The sequence below is a fragment of the Oryx dammah genome, unplaced genomic scaffold (genome assembly GCF_014754425.2).
Source record: "Oryx dammah isolate SB20612 unplaced genomic scaffold, SCBI_Odam_1.1 HiC_scaffold_26, whole genome shotgun sequence".
NCBI lineage: Eukaryota > Metazoa > Chordata > Mammalia > Artiodactyla > Bovidae > Oryx > Oryx dammah.
The window spans coordinates 65,951,490-65,970,824 of record NW_024070210.1 but is presented as its reverse complement, the minus strand read 5'-3'; the positions used below and the strand labels follow the sequence as shown (position 1 = coordinate 65,970,824).

At 39.9% G+C, this 19,335-nt stretch overlaps 1 protein-coding gene across 2 annotated transcripts in view; it reads right to left on the bottom strand.

The window, feature by feature from the left end:
• The window catches only part of INO80 (INO80 complex ATPase subunit), a 121,221-nt gene that overhangs the window by 7,075 nt on the left and 94,811 nt on the right, over window positions 1–19,335 (bottom strand). For both annotated transcript variants that reach the window (XM_040226893.1, XM_040226894.1), the window contains exons 28-31: window positions 16,115–16,209; window positions 10,084–10,156; window positions 1,338–1,496; window positions 589–691 (exon numbers count right to left, since the gene is read on the bottom strand). In XM_040226893.1, coding sequence (XP_040082827.1) covers window positions 589–691; window positions 1,338–1,496; window positions 10,084–10,156; window positions 16,115–16,209 — 430 coding nt within the window. The remainder of the gene's footprint in view (window positions 1–588; window positions 692–1,337; window positions 1,497–10,083; window positions 10,157–16,114; window positions 16,210–19,335) is intronic.

The window sequence follows — 19,335 nt, the reverse complement described above, 5'->3', positions numbered from 1 at the left end:
CCTTTTTCCTTTTCTTTTCAGCCTTTTAATATCTGTGCACTGCAGAGATCGAGATGGTTATAGAGTCCTGAAAGGTTTTTAGAAGGCGGTGGCACATGTGAGCACCATAAGAAAGGTGCTTCAGCACATTTTCTGATGTGATGCTGTCCACGCCTGCAGAAGTTTACAAGGTTAAGTCTGAAACCCACTTTCTGGCTTCTCAAAACCCAGAAATACTGGGAGAAGGGTCTGAATATTACATATGGCAGTGTGCTTCTCCAACTTTTCCATTAATTTCACAAAAATATTTCTCTGGACAGAAGAGAGTAAATTCATTATTGCTGAGGAAATCTAGGAGATAGCCTTCCTGTACACATTTATTTGAAGTCGTATTACTCTTAAAATACACCTATTTCCTTATACTCCATAACATATCCTTGTATGACCTTTAGAACAAAATATTAACCAAAAAAGTGTTTCTGCCCAAACACAGTCTGGCTTTGCCTACCCTTGGGACATAGTCAAGGGCCCTTTTGTTTTCAGATACGTGGAGCCAGAGGAATCATCTCTGTAAGGAGAGCACATTAATAAGAGGTCTAGAGTACGTACATTTCTTTTCCAACTCTTCATCATCTAGAAGAAGACTAACCACCTCTTTGGGTTTCAAGGTATCTGGTTTGAAGTTTCCACCAGAAATCACCATCCGTTGAATCTAATCCAAAGCAAAAAAAAAAAAAAAAAAAAAATCACCGATAGGCATCTGTTCCCTTATGGAAAATATCCAAAAAGAAAGAAACATGTTTCTCAATCTGTAATTCTGGTGAGGCCCCTGGATTTCCTTTTTTTTTTTTTTCATTGATGTGACTGGCTCATCCAGGTCATTTGTGCCAACAGAAAGGACAATGAGAACGTCTTTGCTTGAAACTGTTGATATCTGTAAGATCCAATTACATTGAATCAAGAAGGAAAAGAACCAAAAATGATAATTTCTTTAGAAACTAACAAATTAAGCATACAGCTCAGAGGCTGATCACACTGAGAATACTAGGGCAGGAACAAAGGCCATTTCTTCTTCCCATGAACGTGAAACTATGTCAAACACGAGGGCCACAACTGGGGTCTTCTTCAAATGAACGACAGGAGAATACAGGGTGTAGATACCATCCCAGAAGAAAAGGAGTGAGGAATGGCTAGGCCAGTGCACGCTGCTTTTGTACAGGACTTCATTTTATCTTCTAGTCACAAGAAGTTTCCAGGGCTTTCATGACCAGAGAAAGCCAAGAGTCTTCATCTCGGTCAGTCACTATGGCTGAACTACTTTCTCTGCCAGCAGTGTGCCTCCTTTGCCTTCTGCTTACCTCGCTCTTCTCCTTGGCCCGCTGCAGAATGCGTTCTTCAATGGTGCCCTTACAGATGAGTCGGTAGACGGTAACCTGCTTTGTCTGCCCCAAGCGGTGGGCCCTGTCCATGGCCTGCTGGTCTACAGTGGGGTTCCAATCGCTATCATAAAAAATCACCTGTGCAGGCAGGACAAGAATACAGCAAAGACTGAGGCACTCTCAGGGCAACACCAGGAATTCTGACAGCAACCCAGCCATTCATCTATTTCAACAGTTTGATACCAGATTTTTTTCTGTAAAGATGAAAGATATCTACTCATTAAACCAAGCCATTCCTTCACCTGCTCTGGGTGAAAGACTCTGAGGGTTAAAAAGAGAGTGGCAACAATATTAACATTTAACATCCAGGGCTTACTCTTTGCCAATCATTGCACTGGATGTTTTATGTGTATTAACTCACTTAAATTCCACTACCATATGATTTAGTCACTATTAAAAACCCCTACTTTATATAAATAGATGAGGAAACTGAGACTCAGGGAACTCAAGAGACTTTATCCAAGATCACACAGACTAAATAAGCAGTGGGCCTGGGATGTGAAATTCTTCTTTTTAACCCTAAGCCTACCTTGGTAAGAGACAGGCATGGCTTTCCTGGCATTCTCAGGTTCCCACTAACAGGGTCATTTCCTGTCTCTTGAATTTCAGGCAAGAAATGTTTAAAGGGTTCTCTGGAAGCTACTTCTAGTTTGCTAAACAACAAACACAAAGAACAAAATGTACTCCCTACTCCCCTGACTCATAGGTGATCCTAAAACCAACAGAATCTTGGATCTTCAGTCCTAAAGCTACTATCAACACAGTGGATCTCTTAAAAGAAAGCCAGTTCAAAGTTACCCTCATCTCTCATGTGTCTTCCTCTACGTTCAACCAAGTCACCAAATCTAGCCAGTACTTCTTCAGAAACAAACCCATTCTTTCTATATTCCCATTGTCCTTCTCCTGGGCCAGGACCTCACCACCTACATCTGGCTCACTGATGCTTCAAGATCAGTGGGTTTCTGAGATCGCAGTCTCTTTCTTCAGTTTACTTTGGAGAAGGCAATGGCACCCCACACCAGTACTCTTGCCTGGAAAATCCCATGGACGGAGGAGCCTGGTGGGCTGCAATCCATGGGGTCGCTAAGAGTCGGGCACAACTGAGCGACTTCACTTTCACTTTTCACTTTCATGCACTGGAGAAGGAAATGGCAACCCACTCCAGTGTTCTTGCCTGGAGAATCCCAGGGATGGCGGAGCCTGGTGGGCTGCCATCTATGGGGTCGCACAGAGTCAGACACGACTGAAGCGACTTAGCAGCAGCAGCAGCTATATACCAAGACAACTTCACTTTTATTCTTTCCTAATATAAATACACCTCTTCCCTTTTGTCAGATAGTTCTCTTTGGTATCCCTCACTTATGTTAGTTTGACTGTACCACTTCTTGCTCAAGCTGATTTTCTGACTTAGACCTCCCTGATCTCTCTTGCCTGTAACAATGTTTCCTTTTCCTATTCCTTATGAATTCCTATTAGAAGTTACAATGGTCAAAACCTGTTAAGCACTTAAAACAGATGTGCATACATATCTCACTAAATTTTCATAAAAACCTGATATATTTCCTTCATCTCATAAATTAGGAAGACTGGCCTGAGTTCACAGTCTTAACAGTCTCCTTTTAGAACCTGCACTATTAGCAAAATGTTGCATTGCCTATCCTGGTCCAAGCTCCCACGTAATCACTATTTTCTAAAAGTATCCAATTATTTCATATGTATTATGTATTTTACAAATTTCCTGCCTAGTGCTATTGGAGGACAGACACCATCCACCAGAACAAAGTAGAATTCTACAAATACTAGTCAACTGATACTAGAATCACTAAGATGTGATCCAAACTAGAAAAAGCGCTAAAATGTAAGCAAAAGAGTAATTCATCTCTCTCGACACTGTTCCTCTAGATGCTTTTTCCATTGCTTAACACTACTTCCCTGGTGGCTCAGATGGTAAAGCATCTGCCTACAATGCTGGAGACCCGGGTTCAATCCCTGGGTTGGGAAGATCTCCTGGAGAAGGAAATGGCAACCCACTCCAGTATTCTTGCCTGGAAAATCCCATGGACGGAGGAGCCTGGTAGGTTATGGTCCATGGGGTCTCAAAGAGCTGGACACGACTGAGCAACTTATGACTTATGACTAACACTATTCCTAAGTAATTTATTTTCTCATTTAATAATGAAAGCAATTCTTTTGCCATTTTCTGCAGAACTCACTTGATGCGAGGATGGATAAAAGGCATCAGCATTTTTAATGTTTTTGCCTCTAATAATAAGAACCCCCACTGGCTCTTTCTTATGGAGCTCCTTTTGTTTCGCTCTCATATGAGGTATAATCCCTCAACTTTTAGTGTAAGTTAGAATCCTTGAAGAAGAAGAAATTACAAACTGCCTGCCAAAGAAAGAAAATCATTATGAAAGCTTATTGTTAAGCCAGTGTCCACAGATCTAGGATTTGGAAGTATGTAACGTTTGTCACTTGTTAGAGGAATACAGAAAACCTGACCACAGGACATTTTGGAACTTCAACAGGATTGGCAAAATTCTAGAAAATTCAGTTTAAACTTTCAGGGAGAACAAAGGAAGAGAGGACAGAGTTAATGAAAGTGAGACCTCCAACTGAACTAGGGTGGAGGCAACTGTTTGCCCAACAAACCTAGCATGACTGCATATGTGGAAAATGAGAGTTGATGTCACACCCAAAAGACAGTACCTTCAGCAGTCCAAGCCTAAGGTAATGAATAGTTCAGCATGAACTCATAATGGGCAACCCTATATTATGAATCATTTCACAAGTGTTTCCTCCATATTTACATTTTTCCTAGAAGTCTCAGTGGCAACCAAACCTGACTCAACTTGGGTTCTTTTGAGGTCATCAACAGTAAGAAGATTGGAGCCTAAGGAGATAGGTTTGCAATTTAACTTTCAAGTCCCCTCTTTTCCCAATTTAGTGGCTTTTATCATTCAAATGGATTAGAAGAGGTAAAGAACTGGTGAGGAAGAGAGAATAAAATAAGATTCTACTTAGCCCTATCTAATAAGCTGTTGATGTTTAAAAAAAAAAAAAATTCTATCTAGAAAAAGACACAGAGAAAAATAATACGAAACATGTATAAGCTACCAAGTTAAGACAAAAATAAGAGAGATATAAACACGAGATGAGATGTATGGTTATTATCTATCTCAACAATAAAAAAAGAACACTGAATCAACAATGGCATAAACTCAAGGGAGACAATGTCCATCAGAGTAGGACAGTTATGACACCTGTCTTTATGGAGCTCAGTGACATTCTAGAGAAAAACAAGCAACAATTAAGAATGCAACAACTGACTTAACTAGGAAAGATCAGAGCCACTCCACAATGCGTGGCCCAGCAATGACTAAGGGGAAATATATTAATTGTCAGCACTTTTATGAAGTTGTAAACAGCAAGCTGGGAGGGTACTGGGAAGGGGAAGCAAAGGAAGAAGGTGAGAGCTGAGATGTGTGGGATGCTCTTGGCTCTCTAAGTCAAAGACAGAGAGTTTCAGGGGATGAGGGAGTGAAAATGGGAAAACTGAGAGGAACAACTGGAAACAGCTGGACCAACACTTGGAGGGAATGGGTGGAGAACGCGTTAGAAGTTCAGTTCCTTGGGAGGGCTGAAAGCTGTCCTATGGTGTCTCATGGGACATAAGACTTCTCACACTGCTTGCTACTATGGGACAAAAGCTCCTCAATCTCTTTCTACACAAACATTTAAAACAGTCTGACACAAAAACAAAACCAACAGTGCAGTTTATAACAATCCCTTACTAAACAATGTCAAATGCCTACTTTAGGAAGAATACACAAAGAACCAAGGCAGAAAGTAAGGGGCAGCTGCCATTAATTTCATGCTAAAATCATGTTTTTATTAAAAGAGTGAGTCAGAGTCTCACTGTTTACAAATACATGTTTATATATGCATTCTCAATCATAAAACATTAAGTTTTTCCTGACAGTTTAGGGTGACTAACCTCTTCCTTGTCCATAAATGGTTCTGGGGATCTTCCAAAGCTAAATAATCTCAGGGCAAAGGAAAAATGCCAGGCAAGTGGTTAAACTTATTGTTTCTCTAACAATACACACAGGGAGTATAACTTGACTCCACACAAACCATTACTTAGCAACTCATTTCAATCGTGTAGTTCCATTTTTTTTTTCCTGAGTATTCTAAGAGGTTCTAATCTGTGAGTCCCTTAGCCTTCCTCTCAAAATTAAATGTAAACTATATCAGAATTGGAGACTCAGAATATTCAGAGCCTCTATGTCCCAGGATGTAAAGAGAATACCTATATCTGCTCCTCTAGTTGTGGGGTTAGGGTTCTTCCTGACCAGCAGGAGTAGTTCACTTGTGAAAGACAAGCTGTGAAAACTAGAAGCATGGGACCTCCCTGGTGGCTGAGTGAATGGGAATCTGCCTGCAACGCAGGGGATACAGGTTCGATCTCTGGTCTGGGAAGATTCCACATGCTATGAAGCAACTAAGCCTATGTACCACAATTACTGAGGCCACGTGCTCAAGAGCCCACAAGCTCCAACTACTGAATCTCTGCCTAGAGTCCATGGTCCACAACAAGAGAAGCCTGCGCAAAAAACCCACAACACCAGAAGCATGATGCAGCTCTGCCCCCTCAAACTTGCTTATTTTTTGGTTATTCCAATGAATGCCTAGGTGAACCATTCCTTAAGAAACCATAGTTCAAACTTGAGATAGGCAGGCTGAGAAGGGAAAGATAGTTTAATCAAATGAACCAATGCTAGGTCTCCCCAGGTGACCTCATCCAGCCTCACGGCCTTAAACATTACCTATGACCTGGTGACTCCAAAATATATCTTGAGCCTCAATCTTTTTCCTAAAACCCACACTCTACTGCCTGCATGACATGGCTACTTAATGTCTGCTAAGAACCTTGAACTTAATACACCCCAAACCAAACTCTTGAGTTCCTTTCTCAAACCCATTCCTCTGTGCACTTTCCCTTAACCAGCAGCTGGTACCTCCATCACCCTAGTTCCTCACATTGAATACCTTGGACTTCTGCTTGACCCACATGATCCACATCCAATCTTAGCAGCAAACCTCACTGGCTGTGCCTTCAAAAGATTGATACACGCAGATTCCAATTATCTCTCATCACCTCCACTACTTTAATCCTTGCCCAAGTCACCACTGCCTTATGTCTAATTCCTAACGAACTTCCTGCTTCCACCTTTCTCCCTATGATCTTCCCCACTCCACAACCCTTGAAGCCAGAAAGATACATTTTCTCTGTTCAAATCCTTCCAGTAGCCTCTCACTTCAAAATCCTAACCATGGCCCATGAAGTCTCACACAATCTGCTTCTGTCACTCATTTGACACCACTCTGCCCACCTTTATTCTGTTCCCCCTACAAAAAGCTTCGCTTCATTTTGATTATGCCATGCGTGTTCTCACCTCAGGGCTTTGCACTTATCTCCTTTCCCTGGAATGCGCTTGTTTTAGGCCACATACATAATTGGCTTGCTTTTCTCACTTTCTTCAGATCTTGGCACAAATGGCACCTTATCAGAGCTTTATCAGTCTATATAAAACAGTAACCCCTGATCATGAACGGGGTTTTGAAAAACAATCAGAAGTTCCCCAGGTGGAAGAAGAGGTGTGCCAAGGAGAAAGACTTACGATGAGGGAGTTGTTTACGTAGGCGGCGCTAGTGGTAAAGAACCCGCCTGCCAATGAAGGAGACACCAGTCGATCCCTGGGTCGGGAAGATCCCCTGGAGAAGGGCATGGCAACGCACTCTAGTACTCTTGCCTGGAGAATCCCATGGAGAGAGGAGTCTGGCGGGCTATAGTCCATGGGGTTGCACAAGAGTAGGACATAACTGAAGTGATTTAGCACGCACATGATACAGTATGGGAGGTTCAGGAATCAAGTCAATCATTGTTTCTGGAATATAAACTATGGAAGGAGCAGTAGTCTGGCAATTAGGCTGGAAAGGGAGATAAAGGCCACAAAGTGAAGGGCTTTGTATGTGTAAAAGAGCTTACACTTTATCTTGTAGATGACAGAGACTCCCTGAAGAGTTTTAAGCAAGGGATTAGCATGGCTGATAAAGAAGGGTATAAACAAATTGAGGAGGTATGGGGCTGGGGAGCTGAGAGTGGAGTCCAAAAGATCAGCTAGGAGAAAGTGATCAGTCTTGTACTCACATTAAGAGTAAGACTAATTGGGCCCACTGCTATCAACTCCTAGGCCACGGTCAGAGGATCCCCTTTAACCTGGGAGAGAACTTAACACTTTGCTGAATTGAATCTGTGTCTGGATCAGTTCCTACGAGCTCAATTTTCTATTTCAAATATTCATTGGCTTTGGCTAGTTGGAGCAAAGCCCAGGATGTGGAGGGGAGAGGGTGGGGGAGCATGGGGATTAGATAAATGTAGTAACTGGGACCCACCCGCACACTAAACAGTGTTTCAACATCCATCCAAGAACCAAGTTACTTGTCTCCAAATCCTCCAATCTGCACCTGGCCTGCCCCATTAGGCACTGCTTGGTATAAGGGAAGAACCTAGTGTGGTAAGAGACATGCTTGGCATTCTCACCCAAGTACCCATGACTCTCTGAGGATAACTGCAGTTGGCATGTGGAGACCAGGGCAAGAAGGGGGAAGCGGGAGACCCAGAGATAAACTCAGGCTCAGTTTTTGGGGGGCTGTGCAGTGACAGAGCACTCTTCCAGGAGAGGCTTATCTACCAACCCTGAAGGGGACAAAGGTGCTGGAGAAGAGGCTCCTGCCCCTGGGAAGACCCTGAGAGTTTCCACCCACTTCCAGCCACGCCTCCAGGACACAGCAACGCTGCACCAGTGCAGGGTTCTGGAGTACCGCCTCCCCATTCATCTCTCTTCCTCCTCTGAGGCTCCCAGGCCCCAGCTCTGGCCGTTCAATCCATATCATGTGTGACTTTTTTTTACCCACCCTGGGAATCCAAAGCCTTCCCTGGACTCCCATCCCCAGCTTTCCCATAGTAGCAGAGCTGAGCACAGAGCCAGGCAGACAAGGCCTAAGGGAAAGGAAGGCTATTTGCGGCCTAGTATAAATAACAAAGTTCTGGACCTGGCTCTCTCATCAGGAGCTACAAGGGCCACAGGATCCCTGAGGGCTATTAATGTGCAGGCACTGGGCACACATGCTTTCTAGGCAACATTTCACAGCTATAGGAGAAGGAAGGATTATTATATTCATTCTATTGAGGAGGAAACTATGGCTTAGAGCAGTCAAGCAACTGCTTCACGTTCACATAGTGAATAGCAGAGCTGGGTTTCAAACCCACATCTCATTTCTCTAATTTGAAGGAATCCAAAAACTATGGAACCTGCCCTCTACCACCCACAAATTTACAACCAAAGTAATTAATCAGGGGAAAAAAAAAAAAGACTATGACTAATTGGGCCAGTATGCATAAAAACTAGAGTAGAGAACCAAGGGGCAAAGGGAAAGGCAAATTTCTGCTAACACGGCACCAAGTGAGCTACCTCATCAGAGGACTCCCCAGAACAACACTACCACCACTGACTGCCTTCTCTCAAGACGACTGAGGCTGATGATGTACAGGTAAGTTACAGAATCTACCCAGTTATGTCTCCAGCAGACCTGAGGCCATGGAACCCAGTTCCAAAAAGGTTAACTGGCTGAAGTTTAGATGCTGAGGAAAGTTCAGCTGAGTCCTGTGGCTGAGACTCTACTCGGTGATGTTATGGATTCTGTTTTTCCATTCTTGAAGGCAAGCAATTCTACAGTGCAGCAGTTAACAAGGAGAAAGAATGGACAGTCTAGAAGTGGAACCTGGGAAACAGGGGGTCTAGTTCAGATCTACTGCTGTGAATTTATCCAAGCCTCTTCACCTTTGGACTTCATTTTTCCATGACCCTCCAGAGTTTGCATCTTTCTCTTATTTAGGGATTCTAATGTTCTGTATTTCACAGAGGTACCACAAAGACGACATTAAATGGTATTTGTAGAGTCATGCCATCTACAAAACAATTTCCCATTTATGCATTTTTATGTCTCAAGGTTACCGAAATTGTTTTTAAATATATATCGTATCTTGGGAATAGTTCTGAGATACAAAAGGAATGTTCTTTTCTTCTCCCATACTTCAGATGCTGAAGCATCCCTCTAAGGAGAGTGGGCATAAAGGGATAGATAATTTGATGAGATGTCTTTTTATTTTTTAAATCACCAATTTCATTGCTCTCCAACCATGTTTAGAAGTTTAGGATATAAAAATATGAGTTTTTCCTATGATGGAATAATACATAAGAGTCATAAAACAACCCTTTCTGATTTGCTCAGTTACAGCTCCTAAAACAAACAAATCTTGTTGGCTGAGTTCCCTAACACAGTCCAAGTGTTTAGAATAGTATCAGACACACAGTATACTTTTACTAAATCTGTGTTGAATGAATGTGTAAGAAACTAGAAAGAAAGTCTAAAAAGGAAAGCTGAAATGTTCCAGGGCAAATGCAACTACTTCCTTTTAACACAACAAGAGGCAAAGAAATAAAAAGTTTGTGATACATAATAAAGGATATTATCAACCAAACAACATATTTACAGTAGAAAAACTACATATCCAGTATATTTTTAGTTCGTTACTTACGGTATCTGCAGCAGTCAGATTGATACCCAGTCCTCCAGCTCGTGTACTTAGCAGGAACACAAAAATGTCATTCCTGCAGAAGAGAGAGAGGGGAGATATTTTAAGAGGAAAAACTGAAAATGAAAACTAGCATGTGGCAAAAGAGAGGGATCTCTGGACACAGAACGATGTGTAGGCCTAGGAGGGTTTGGTGGTTACCCAGACCTGACCCACGTTTCTCTGACGCACTGAAAGGTGTCAACAAAGGCGCTGGGTTGCTAAAACGAAATTATGGCAGTCATCTTCCAATTCGCAGATAAACTTTTGCTGCCCACTAAGACTGATTGATAGGCAATATAATTTAAAATATTTGGCAAAAGTAACAGAAAAATATGCCATGGAAGTAGAGACGTCTCTGTAATAGTCAACTGTCTAGCAAGTCCAACTATTCCCAGTTCATACAGTGGGGAAAAATAAGTCAATATTTCCTGATGTTTCCCCAAAGAATCATGACTTTCAATAATCTGGGAACTAATGATCATAACTCCGAAGGACTCAACTTCATATGAAAAAAGTTAGTCCAGAAAAATGACCAGAGGTCAGGATTAAGACTCAGGTTATGACTTCTAAGTATTCAGTTGAATTTAGGATTAATCCATGATGACAGGCTAAAATTAAAGCTCTTTCCTGATGGATGCCAACATTGCCCTTAACAGAAATGATAAGATATAGTTTTCTCAGTTCCCCTCTATATCCTATATCCTTTTAAAGAAACTGAGGATTACAAATAAATCAGTAGGTGCACCTGTCACTCATTCAGGCAGTAAATATTCACTGAATATCTTTTAGGAACAAAGGCCATGCCGGATCAGAAAGGACAGACTGACTATAAGGTTTATCTGTGTACACACATGCAATTAGGGGCTCAGTTCAAGCCCAGTTCTTACAGATAACACGAATATATTCGAGACTATCTTGCATTTTCATGTTTTTGTCACCTGAGGTTATTTTCCAGAACATTTCTACAGGAAAGGGACTGCATTATACTGATGAACAAACTTTACAGCCCTCTAAATCAAGCTGCTGATCCCTTTTCTTCATGACTATAATGAGGAACAAAACCAGAAATTCATTACCAGTGTTATTCAAACTGCAGGTCACACCTACCATTGGTCATGAAATCAGTTTGGTGGGTTTGGTACATATAAGTTACAGAAATAAAAAGAACAGATTAGAAAATATTATATCACAGGTCATAAGGATAAGTATTTTTTCTGATTTTCTGACATGGCAGATATGTATTAAATCTCAGTGTAAGATAAATTTTATTCTGTGGGTTCCAGTTTAAGAGAAAAAACAAACACACTGACATCAGGATGCTTTCATCCCTTGATGCGGTTCTTCCTTGGTAAAGTCACTTGACCACTAAAGGTCTGTTTCCTGCACTGTAAAATGAGGATGCTCTGAATAAAATAGCCGAAGCGACTTAATGATGACATAGCAATGGCAAATATGAATACCAGTGAAGGAACTACTCTAAAGTAAGTATCCTGGCTAAATCCCTAGGCTGGGTAGGTCCTAGCAGAAACCTGTCCATTAATTTGCATTCCATTAAACACAGCTTTCCTAGAGGCAGACATGGATAACAGATCATGTTTGGAGGTTTCTTGTAGGGCATGATTCCAAAAATACTGGAAGTTGTGCTCATTTATCCTTGAATTTTATCATGAAGCCTAATATTTCATAATTTTATTTATATGTTATCATCTTTCACAGTTAAATCATAAAGGGCAAACCAAAAAGTTAAAAGGCATCTGCCAGTTTACAAACACATTCTCCCCTAGATACGGGATGATGTAAATGCAAGCTTGATACCTCCTAGCCCATAAGAGAATATTTAACCACAATAATGCTTCAAATAAACACTGATGTAGCTTTCCAGGGCCATACTAATCTCTACAAGATAATCTTCTCTACTTTGGCCTTAAGAAGACTGCTCAATTCCATGCATCTCTCTCTCCTGCTCTGGTGGGTACAGAGGCAGGAGTCAGAAGCTTCGCTCCAACATCTGTTAGAGCTGATGGAGTCACCTGACAGCCAGGACTTTTTGTTGATGTGGGGACGGGGGAAAGGGGTGGGACAAAGAGAGAGATAGAAGGTAGCTGAGATCTATAAAAAAGAATAGAGGCAGAAAGATGGGTCATTTCCATAGTCTGCACAGCCAGAGACATAAGTCCCCAGATGTGGCAATTCTTCACAAACAGGGACTATATACAGAAAAAAACACTAGAAAAAGGAATCTAGTTAAAAATAAATTAGTAAAAATAAATAAATAAATAAATAAATTAGTAACAAAATTTAGAGATATTAATGGTGAAAAATGCTTTTCTGGAGATGTTACCTATATATCAAGAAGATACCTTTTAGTGATAAGGAGATGGTAAGCAGCAATGTTTGGCTGTACTCAGTGTAATTTCATCATACTCTAATGGAAAAATAAGGATTATGGGAGTCTTAGATTATTAAAAGTCAAAGAAATTAGTGTCCATCCTGGATCACACTGTTGGATCATATGTAAACCAAAACATCTAAATTGAACTGCTGAGAAGTTCCTTTCTACTTAATAAATCTAGCATTGATAATGTAAATTAATGTTTTGGAAGCTGACCAAAAGGAAGAAAATAGAATCCCAGAAGGCAACATGATAGTTTGGGTGCCCTCTATGGGGCTAAAAAGGAATCTCAACTCAGGGTCTCTATTGGAATAGGCCTTAGAGACCAGGCTCAGGGTGGTCTGTGAAGCAGCCTATGAAATCATGTAGCAAAGACATGCCTAAATCTCACTCTAATTCTTCTTTAGTTAAGGCCACTTTACACCAAATTACTGAAATAGTGCTGGGCACGTAGCTGACTTTGGGAAAGACTTGATGATGACTGGAAAAGAGCTAGAATTAAAGACCCTGGAACTTTATTTCTACTCTCACCAAGAAAGAAAAAATCCACACTACACTCTTACTTTTGCTCATATTTTCCAGTCACCCGAATAATCAGGTAACGGTGGTGGGGGGCGGGGTCCATTTGGGAAATGTCATGGGATAGGAGGAAGGGAAGCAAAGGCCAAGGCACCCCAGAGCAAAGCCCTTGTGAATGGCTCAGTCTAGGATCACGTACTGGTCAGATGTTCCGAATGTTGCCCAGTCAGGACATCCTGGCCAAACAGTCTTTAGTCTCAGTCAGACTCTTTCCTGGAAGGACCCCTCATAAATCAATCTTGTATGAAGGGAATGTAAATGGTTTTTTATAGGAGTTCTTGTTTACTCTGGCTGACCTTTGAGCCACAGGGCTTTCCAGTTGAAAACTACAATTTTTTCTTTTGATGTCTTTTCTTTAACAACAATGAAAATATTTGGCAAGGATGCTTTCTTGTTTTCAAAAACACCTGTCTTTTTCTCTATATTGGGTTAGCCTTTCAAATTTATAACTTGAGAACTTTGGAGAGACCTGTCTCACAGGCTTCTGATCAGCATAGATACAGTTCAGATTCTATACATGAGAGAGAGATTATTTCCTGGCCATAATCCTAATTCTAATCGTCTAGTCTAGCTCATCCTGTAGGAAGGGAAGAAGACTTAAGTCTGTTTTTTCATTTTGCCTATTAGATGCCAAGTGATAAAATGATTGTTACTCACGTTGAGTCTAAATAAAACTCACTGCTCCCTAAGTAATTCTTAGTTGCAGAATTTGGACACTCAAGTAAGGTTTTCCAGGAAAGTTTAAAAAACAAAGTATTTACTAAGTATATCTAGTATAATTTAATGGTGAAAATACCCTTCTTTTAAAGCTAAGCTACTGGGATTGCCCAAGTAATCACAAGTAAGAGATTTTAAAAGTAGTAAAATAGATACATCTACTGATTTTTTTCTCCCATGAAATCCCCAGTTTAGGGAATTGGATCAGCTAGAAGAAAAGTTGTAGCTCTATAACTCAGAAGCCCAAACTTTACAGATCAACACATTACAGCTCTGGTTGGTTATCGACATCAGCAGAATTTTCTATAAAGTAATATGAAAATATGTAGTCTTAAACACTCATATCCCTTCACTCAGTAATCTCTCTTGTTTGAATCCATATTAAGACAATAATCTAAAATGACGACAAAGCTTTATAAACAAAGATATTCAACATTTTAACAACAGAAAGATGGTATATCCAATGTAATGGAATATAGGTCATTAAAAATAATGACTATGATGACTTTTTTGATGATATATGAAGATCTTTATGAAATACTGTTAAGTGGAAGAAATGAGGACACATAATCATCTGTACAACATGGTATCAACATGTAAATATAATTACACACACATATCAGAGCCTAGAGGGATAAACCAAAATGTTAACAGTGATGAGACTGTGGGTATTTTTTACTTTATCAAATAATCCCATATTTTCCTCAATAGGCATTTTATATAATACAAAATGGCCACAACTGTTACTTGAAAAAAAAAAAAGCTTTTCTATAAAGGAGATTCTCAAATGTACAATATCAAACATATTAGTGGGGGAAAAAACCACAAACAGTAGTAGGTGAAAGACCGATGACTTGATGACTTTTCTTCTAACACATATGCCTGGAGAGAATATAGGCACCCCAAGGAAAACAGTCTATAGATCTTATATGTAAGATCCTCATCAGTTGGAGCTCTGAACATTGGACTAGATAAGGACATAGAGAAATGTGTTTCATTTGATTTCAAAATCAAGAAAAGATAAAGATCAGCTGGTAAACTTTTTCTGGGGTGAGGGGAGGCACAAAACAATATGCAATGCTAGGAAGCACTACTATGCTTATACATGTCCCACTTAAATAATCAATTTACAAACTGGCCAAAAGCTTCTGCTAGGTAACAAACTAAAACAGGTCCAAAGAAGTTCTCCCCCTCCATTGTTGGTCAAACAGGCACCTGAATTCAGAAGCAGTTTCAGCTCAGGAGTTATTGGTCTGAGTATGCACTGTAAACTAAAACATCAGGATGCACCCCCTTACCCATGCTGTATTACGAAGGATTGTGCAATAACAAAAATTCTCAGAGGGCATGCAGGCTATGTTGAATTATAGATCTGTTTTATGTTGAAGTAAAACATGTTTTAAAACTGAAATAAAAGAAATTTAAAAATTATAACCTAAATACAAGTGGCTATATGCTTAATTTTCTTACCAAGAATTCAAAAGCTAAATAGTAACAGACTACACAATTAAAGGCCAAAAATTCAGAACTGTTCTGACTTACAGAACATTAAAACCTAGTCTATTCCTTAGATCTCAAGGAAAATTAAGGGTTGAGTTCAGGAGACCTGTACAGCCTGGCTTTCTCCTTGGAGAAAGCAGTAACTAGACCCTGCTTATTACAATGAGAACCTGCACTTAGGATAATTATGGCTCTGTAGGCCATCAGCATCCAGGAGGCGGTATTTGAAATTTCACAGGCTTATTATCGGGTAGGACAGGTACTGTAAGTGAGAGCTGCCAGATGAATAGACTGCACACTATTGCAATTTGTCAGAGTGCACTGTACCACTACAATATTAGGGGCAAAGCAGGAAAAAAAGAAGGTATTTTTCTTTAAATTCACACAAAGTAAAACAGGTAAGCAAACAAAATGAAAATCAACTATAAGTCAATACCCAGAGATAGCCACTGTTAACATTTATGAATATAGCCTTGTGGACTTTTTTTTTACATACATATTATTCACATAAGAAGGATCCTGGTTCATACTCAGAAATTATTTCTTTTATTGTGCAAAGTTACAGGCACTGATTCAGTAAGAAAGAATATTTAGAATACCAAAATTACCAACTATTCATTTCCTCTCTCTCTCACAGCCACCCAGATCTGAACCATCATAAGCAGATGGAGCTACCTCTTAAAATGGCAGGAACTGTATCATGATTGCTTAACAATCTGAGATGTACTGGTATTTCTTTGAAACTCACCATCTCAACTAGAGGAAAAATCAAATGACAATTTCTGTAATTTCTATTAACATTACCTGGTCTGAAAATCAGCAACCATGTCCCGTCTCTCTGAGATCTTAGATGAGCCATCAAGCCTCATGTAGGTATGCTTCCTGTAAACCATATATTCCTGCCAATCAGAGCAAAAAGATATAATAAGCTTGATGCAAATTACTGCATTCTAATTCTCAGAAGCATCTACCCACCTTATCAATGGAGGGTAGGTAAGTCATTCTATCCAGAATGAAGACAAAGCAATCTCAAAAGTACAGGAATTTGATTTGTAAATAAGCTTACTATCAGTGTGTAAAAATAGAGGGTACCCTGAAGATTACAACCACTCTCAATTTCAACTTAGACTAATCTTATTCCTGCAGACTTTTATAGATTTTGTGAAAAAACAAACAAGTGAAACAAAATAAAATCTCTAAACCAAAATGGCTTTTCAGTCACCAACCAGATGCCTCCACAGCTATGGAATATCTGGTTTTCTTTCAGGAAATAGCACTCACCCCAATGGGTTTCTCTCTAGCAAATTCTTGCTAAACCAAAGTCCTTGAATTTACAACCCAAGCTCCCTTCTCTCAGCAGAGCATGCATTACTGTTAAGGGAGACCTAAGCAACAGGGTAACTTTCCATGGCTGTGTATGTTCTTGGTGTCATCTGTAAGAAGAATTATAACTTTTAAGAATGGAGAAAGTATTTCAAGAGATGAAATGGAGGGAATATATATCCATTCTTGGAAGCTGCAATTCTTCTTACAGATGATGTAATGATTTCCTCTTTCTTTATCCAATCATATAGATTGCATTTCAAGAAGTGCACTCATTGAGGGACTAGTATCAAAAGCTAATATACCTGCCGATTTATAAGAAACACCATGAAACTGTTTTTTTTTCAGTTCAAATAAAATTTTTTCCTATTGAAAAAGACTCATCATTTCTACATTTGGGAGCTATATATGCTAAATACCTTTCTGTGGTCAAATGCTCTTTTATTGTAATCCTCTCATTATGCAGCTCTTACACCTGGCTGGGTACTTCAGTATGCAAGGTTGTTAGAGTCTGGCATGGTTGGTGTAGTGTATGCAGCAGCACTCTTAAAGCAAGCTGATATGTATGTATTTTTTTATTCTTCTTTTTTTCACTATTTGTTTCTGTCTCCAGGGGATTCTTTAAGGACTTTCGTAATCAAAGAGGGACAGAAAATATTCAGTCAAAGCAAGTTTCACATTCAGCCCTTATAGCCCTATGATGGGAATGGGTTAATTGCAGAAGAGTAGCAGGGGATGTTTTGGATAAGGAGAAATTCAGGAAAGAAGATGAAAAATAACAGCATAAGGATGGTCTTTAGAGGCTCACTATACCTGGGCAGCTATTCCATCAGATGTGGCCATCCAGAACAACAAAATATCTAGATTATAGAGAGAAAGCCCACAGATTTGAATTTTAACCAAAAAGTAGACTTCCTGCATAGGCACTCTTTTGCCTTTTGAACCAGAACTTCTGAACTTTAATGACAGCAGTGATGAATGAATCTTCCTGTAGATCTTGCTGTACACATCATTTATGTATCAAGGTCAGAACACCACCAAAGATATTAATCCTAGACCATAACCAAACAACACTGATTACAGACAGCTTGTTACTGAGGCAACGGAACTGAATTTTTCCCATTTGCTGCTTTAAGCCTCTCCTCTCTCACCCACGGGAATAGTGGCATTTCAGAAGGCTTAGATGAGTCCAGATCCTATTTCAATAAACAGCTTCAAAACAAGTACATGGACATGGAAACACCAGTTAAAAGCAGAATAGAGGAATAGCTATATTCTCACACTACAGAAAAACATCTAAAAGGCTGAGCTAAAAAGACAACTCAGTATTTCTTTCATTCACAATTTTTGGTTTGTGAGCTAGAAACCCCCAAACTACCTAGTTTGTGAGCTAGGTAGCCCCAAAGCTGCCTTAGACATCTCTCTAGAACTCTAGGATTTCCCTGGTGGCTCAGATGGTAAAGCGTCTGCCTATAATGGGGGAGACCCGGGTTCAATCCCTGGGTTGGGAAGATCTCCTGGAGAAAGAAATGGCAACCCACTCCAGTATTCTTGCCTGGAGAATCCCATGGATGGAGGAGCCTGGTGGGCTATAGTCCACGGGGTCACAAAGAGTGGGACACGACTGAGTGACTTCACTTAGAACTCTAGGCTGTTTGAAAAGATACTTAATTTAATCAAATATTCATCTGGAAAGAAAAGCCTTATTTTTTCCAATCATTAATTTCAAGAGCTGCTCCATTCTTAGTCTAGTTCTCCTATAATCCTAAAAACAACTAATGATTTAATATAAAATTCCATTCTTTTAAATAAAAAGAGATGAATTCTAACAACAAATGATTTGATAGTAGTCACAGAACTTTTGAAAATTTAATTTAAAAATCTATTTTAAAAAAAAACCCAGAGCAATTATTTGCCAATAAAAATAAATTTTAAAAATCTATCCCCACTTAACAATCTCTGTATCAAAAGGTTTTCTAAGATCCATTTTAAGTGCCTTGCTTAATATATTCTTTTCAAAGCCAGCAGCTAAGAGTTGGTTAATCAGTACTATTTTTTGAGTTTTGCAGTTAAATATCTTTTAAGGATGGCACAGGATTCCCATTCACCCCTCAATCCTCTGAATTCACTCCCATGCCTGAGGACCACAGTTGGATGATTACCGCTTGCTGGATGACTGTACTGTGCTGTGTAGGAACCAAGTCATGTTAGCAGTCCAGTGCTTAGAACTCATGTGACAGGAAAACCACTACCCAGTTCTTCCTGACATTTGGCACTGTGGAGAAACCAAGGGCATTCTCTCACTCAAGTCTACTTGGGTTATTTAGGAAAGGCTAAAAAAACGATCTATCAGTATGACTGAATTTCTTGGAACCTTGTAAACCAAGAATTCCTTTTGCTCCACTTAAAGCAGCAAAGAGAAGCACTTCTCTGGCAGTCCAGTGATTAAGACTCTGCACTTTCTATGTCGGGAGTGACGGTTCAATCCATGATCAGAGAACCAAGATCCCACATGCTGTGCTGGCCATCCCCCTAAAAAAAAAGCAGCAAAGAGAAGACAGAAACCAAATGTAGACCTTCCTCTCCCAAAAGTCTCATAATTTGTACTCTCCCCTAATTAAACAAATATGAACACCAGTATTCTCAAGTGGATCAATAACCACCAACCAAAGTAAGCTCTAATTCTCCTTGAATTAATAAAA